Source organism: Acomys minous (genome assembly GCF_964271855.1).
Source record: "Acomys minous genome assembly, chromosome: 9".
Taxonomy (NCBI): Eukaryota; Metazoa; Chordata; class Mammalia; order Rodentia; family Muridae; genus Acomys; species Acomys minous.
In genome coordinates, this window is record NC_140490.1 from 118,229,596 (window position 1) to 118,234,498 (window position 4,903).

At 53.7% G+C, this 4,903-nt stretch overlaps 1 protein-coding gene across 1 annotated transcript; it reads left to right on the forward strand.

The window, feature by feature from the left end:
• The first annotated feature begins 2,946 nt into the window (after positions 1-2,946).
• Positions 2,947-4,619, forward strand: BHLHE22 (basic helix-loop-helix family member e22). The gene has a single exon (XM_084795174.1). It carries the CDS (start codon positions 3,083-3,085, stop codon positions 4,184-4,186), a length of 1,104 nt encoding a protein of 367 aa, XP_084651300.1. The 5' UTR covers positions 2,947-3,082; the 3' UTR covers positions 4,187-4,619.
• The last annotated feature ends 284 nt before the right edge of the window (positions 4,620-4,903 follow it).

Consider the following 4,903-nt stretch of genomic DNA (forward strand, 5'->3'; position numbering starts at 1 on the left):
TTCCCAGAAGCAATCAGCAAAAGTTTACGAGTGCATAAACCTGGAAGACCATTCCCCGACGGTGGTTATAAGGCCCGCGTTTAAAGCTCCCATAAATTCTCTGGCCGTTTCCCCAGCACAACTTTCCAGCTACTATTAAACAGCCACCTCCTTCAGGGAGCCTGGAGGATTTTCTCCAGTCTCTGAATAGGTGTGCAGCTACTTCCTAGGGGAATAAAGTCGAGCAAAACTTTATTGTAGAGCTTTGGGCTGTTTGGGGGGAAGGGTACTTAAGAGATGGGACTAGGGAAATCGGGAACCTCATCACACGATATCCAATATCTATTAAGAGAACCAGGATTTGGTGGCTTTTATAAGCCCAGTTCCATCTTTACCACTGTCCTCGTGGTTTGCTATTGTTGTTGTTGTTATTTGTTTGTTTGTTTGTTTTTCCACCCAAACAGTTCTGGATGTCACCCCAGAAGACATTAGACATTGGGCAGTCAAGATAGAACTCCTATTAAGCTCCTATGCCCTTTAAATACCTTCTTAACCCGAAGGGATCCATGCATCCTGAGGAAGGTTCAAGAGAACATGGAGAACGAAGTTAGCACTTTAGGGAACACTTTTAGCCGCTCTGCTCCGAATCAGCATGGCGCTAGCCTCCATCCTTTTGTTAGTAGCCTGACAGGAGCTTATCATCAGCCAAAGTTCATAGAGACCCTTCGTCCCTTATGATCCCTCTGAAAACAGAGCTGGTAATTGACAAACAATAACACTGGCGCGTCTTTAGCTTCCTAAAGGGACATGTTAACATCTGCTGCTAGGAATAGAGAAGAGAAAGAGTGAACAGTTTAGCAGAGAGCCACGAGAGAGGCACCGCCCTGCACCAAAACAGCTTTGGTGCACAGCTATATACGTGTGGCAGGCCTTCTGCTAACGGCCGGAATCTCAGGCAGTAGAGCTTCCTGGCAGTCTGCCGCCTGGTTCTCGGTGTTTGGGTTCCTACGCAGCTGAAGGAGCGCTAGGAACGGAGGACCTGGCAGCGGGGGTTTCTCTCCCTCAGCAGTTGCAACTCAGGCAGCCACTCTGCAAAGGTGGACCTAAGCGTCTCTCCAATCCTTTCCAGGTGACAATGCAGACATCCGGGTGTCGCCCCCCAGGCTTCCCTTCCTGTGTGAAATAAGAAGCCCAACTGTTTTGATATTGCCATTCAAACACAGGTTCTGCCGGTGAACCTCATTTGTGAATCTATTACAGAGATTAATAGATTATTTCTCCCTTTTCAACTAATTCTCAGTGGGGAAATTTAACCATATGGTAAGGAGAGAATTAGAATTTCATCACATTAGAGCAAAATATAATGAAAAGCATCCAACACCTGGGGCCAACTCTGAAAGCCACATTAAAAGGTTTTTAATAAAACCAGGAGAAACTCCAAACTGCACAGCCTTCGGTAATTCTGCCACATAAGGGAGACTTATTGGTGATGTTGGGGGCTATTGTTTTTACTTACAAGGATGAAAACTAGACACTAAATACCATGTGCTTCCAGAGACTGTACTCAGCAGCCATAGGACCGCGTGTACTATCTCCATGAGGGAAGCACTTGTTTTCATAATTCTGCCTTAAACTAACCCTCCAGGAAGAGCCCAGATGGATCCAGATGTCCCCAAACGGCTTAGGAGCAGAGGCGGTTGCGTTTGCGGCTAAATAATTATGCACGAATGCCCCCACTTGGTGTATGAGAGGATTTGACTGACTCTCGAAGTTCACTCTTGCGAAGCAACTGGATTTAAATCTTGAGGAAAGTTTGAAACTAGTTTTTTTTCCCTTCTGTCCACGAAGCAGCGCGTTCCGTCACCACCACCTTAACAGCGTGGAGGGCTCTGCAAAAGCCTCCCGCATCGCACCCCCTAAGGATTTTAAATCAAACTGGCTATGTAAGCTACTTGAGCGTCACTTTGGTGCTTTAAATTTTTGTTTTTGTATTTTTTTTTTATCTGTATAAGAAATGGGCAGTGGAAGGGTGTGGGGGGAAAAAGTCGACGTGGGAAGGAAATCTGGGTTCGCTCTCGTTTTGCTGCCCTACTAGCTGAAAATCTGGGGTAAATTCGAGGTATGCCAGCAGGGACCTCCCCTCCCCCTTCCCCTCCCCCAGCTCCCATCTCCAAACGCAGACTTGTTATGAACAGGGTGGAATGTAATTCTCTCCTGTGAGGTAACTACGTAAGCTGAAACAGTAGTGACAGTACACGGTAGTGGGGGTGGGTGGGTGCGCAGTGGGGATGGGTGGGGGGTGTCTGCTTTCCACCGGACTCCCAGCCTTTACTGCCGATCCACAATTTGCTGAGGAGCAAAGAACATCCTCGGCTCTAAGTAGGGCTTTTAGTGTGCTCATTGATGAGTGAAAGTCGCCACACATGTCAAGCTAAAGGCAGTTGTTGGGTTACTAACAGGACCCAGCGCCTTGCAAACATATGCGCTAAGCTGTGTATACAGATGGCAGGCAGAATAATGGAGCAGGCGCCTTTTATAAAGCTCTGGCTGCTCCCTGTCTTCAGACCTGGGAAATGAAACTATTCAGACTCATGGCCAGATAGCGCCTGCGATTGTTTGTTACCGTTTTAATCCTATTAATTAAAACGTTAACCTGATTGGGTAGAAAGCGCTGTCCCAACAGGCGAGTCTTCTTCATAATAACCTACTCAGAGATAATGATGTAAAAGACTCCCCCGTCTGTGGCGGCGGCTGGTTGATGGGTCCGGAAATCTCTTGAAGGTGAATTCAAGCAAGATAAACGGTGCAGAGAGGAGGCGCGGGGCTGGACTCAGAGCGGCGGCAGCTCCACTCCCTCCGCGACCACCCTCCCATCATGAGGGGCCGCGGCCCATGGTGAGCCCTAGCAGCCAGCACCGTCGGCTGGAGACGAAGAAAAAGAAGAAGAGGAGGCGGCGAGCGCGGGGGAAGGCGAAAAAGAAAAAGAAAGAAGGGGACAGGGCCGCGGGCAGCGCGGGGACCGACGCGCGCGGGAGCTCCGGAGCCCGACTGGCGTGCGTCTGTGCGGCCGCCTGACTCCCGGGGTGCGCGGCGGGCTGGGGCTATGGAGCGCGGGCTGCACCTCGGCGCGGCGGCGGCAGCGAGCGATGAAGACCTCTTCCTGCACAAGAGTCTGGGCGCCTCGACCGCCAAGCGCCTGGAGGCGGCTTTCCGCTCCACGCCCCCAGGCATGGACCTGTCCTTGGCGCCGCCGACTCGAGAACGCCCGGCGTCCTCCTCGTCGCCCCTCGGCTGCTTCGAGCCAGCTGACCCCGAAGGGGCCGGGCTGCTGCTGCCGCCGCCTGGAGGAGGTAGCGGCGCGGGCGGAGGCGGCGGGGTGAGTGTCCCCGGGCTGCTAGTGGGCTCAGCGGGCGTCGGGGGCGACCCGAACCTAAGCAGCTTGCCGGCAGGGGCTGCCCTGTGCCTCAAGTACGGGGAGGGCGCGGGCCGCAGCTCGGTGGCGGAGAGCAGCGGCGGTGAGCAGAGCCCCGACGACGACAGCGACGGCCGCTGCGAGCTGGTGCTCCGAGCCGGGGGCGCCGACCCGCGGGCATCCCCGGGAGCAGGGGGTGGCGGTGCCAAGGTGGTTGAGGGCTGTTCCAACGCCCACCTGCACGGAGGCTCCGGCCTCCCCCCCGGGGGTTCTACGGGAGGCTGCGGCCCTGGAAACGGGGGCAGTGGTGGAGGTGGCGGCGGCGGCGGCGGCAGCAGCAGCAGCAGCAGCAAGAAATCCAAAGAGCAGAAGGCGCTGCGCCTCAACATCAACGCCCGGGAGCGAAGGAGGATGCACGACCTGAACGACGCTCTGGACGAGCTGCGGGCGGTCATCCCTTATGCGCACAGCCCCTCGGTGAGGAAGCTCTCCAAGATTGCCACGCTGCTCCTCGCCAAGAACTACATCCTCATGCAGGCTCAGGCCCTGGAAGAGATGCGGCGCCTAGTCGCCTACCTCAACCAAGGCCAGGCCATCTCGGCCGCCTCTCTGCCCAGTTCTGCGGCCGCAGCCGCGGCGGCCGCTGCCCTGCACCCCGCGCTCGGCGCCTACGAACAGGCAGCCGGCTACCCATTCAGCGCTGGCCTGCCGCCGGCCGCCTCCTGCCCCGAGAAGTGCGCTCTGTTCAACAGCGTCTCGTCCAGCCTCTGCAAACAGTGCACGGAGAAGCCTTAAACACTCCCTCCCTCCCACGAAAACCTCTAGACCGACCCCAAAGCTAAAGGAAAGCAGACGCTGCTCTCCCCATCCCCTTTATTTGGTCCTATTCCTAGTTGCCAAACACTTGCAGGACAAACAAAGCAGTGGCTGGAACTGAGAAGTATCATGAGACAAACCGGACTTTCAGCCTAGGCAGGCCCGGAATCTCGGTTTTTGGGGTAGGGAGGGAGGGAAGAGGGAGGTTGAGTTCGGATAGAGTGTGGTTGCCTCCCCCAACCCCCCACCGCGACTCCCCCAGAAAAGTGGCAACTTTGGTGGCAGCCTAGACCTGGAGAAAGTAGTCTTCTTTGAAGGTGAAAAAGAAGCTAAAATGTAGTGCTTGATTATTAGACGTGAAAAGTACTGAATGGCAAAATACTAATCCTACTAATAGCTGGGGATTTATCAAGTGCTGTTGGGGAGATGAGTCCGAGTCTGAGAGGCTTGGGGACGGAATATTCCTTCAGACAAATCAGAAAGGGCACTCGAAAATTAATTTTGGTTCTGAGCCAGGAGAAAAACTTGAAATGCAGACTTATTTAAGTGGAGTGGAAAGCAAAAGAGAGAGAGAGAGAGACACGAGTTGCTATGAAAGACTTGTATTTTTTATTTGTCTCTGAACTTAAAATCCAGTGAAATTGCTCAAAGTTATGGCGAGAGTGATATACAAAGCAGGCTGTGACTGAAAGAATT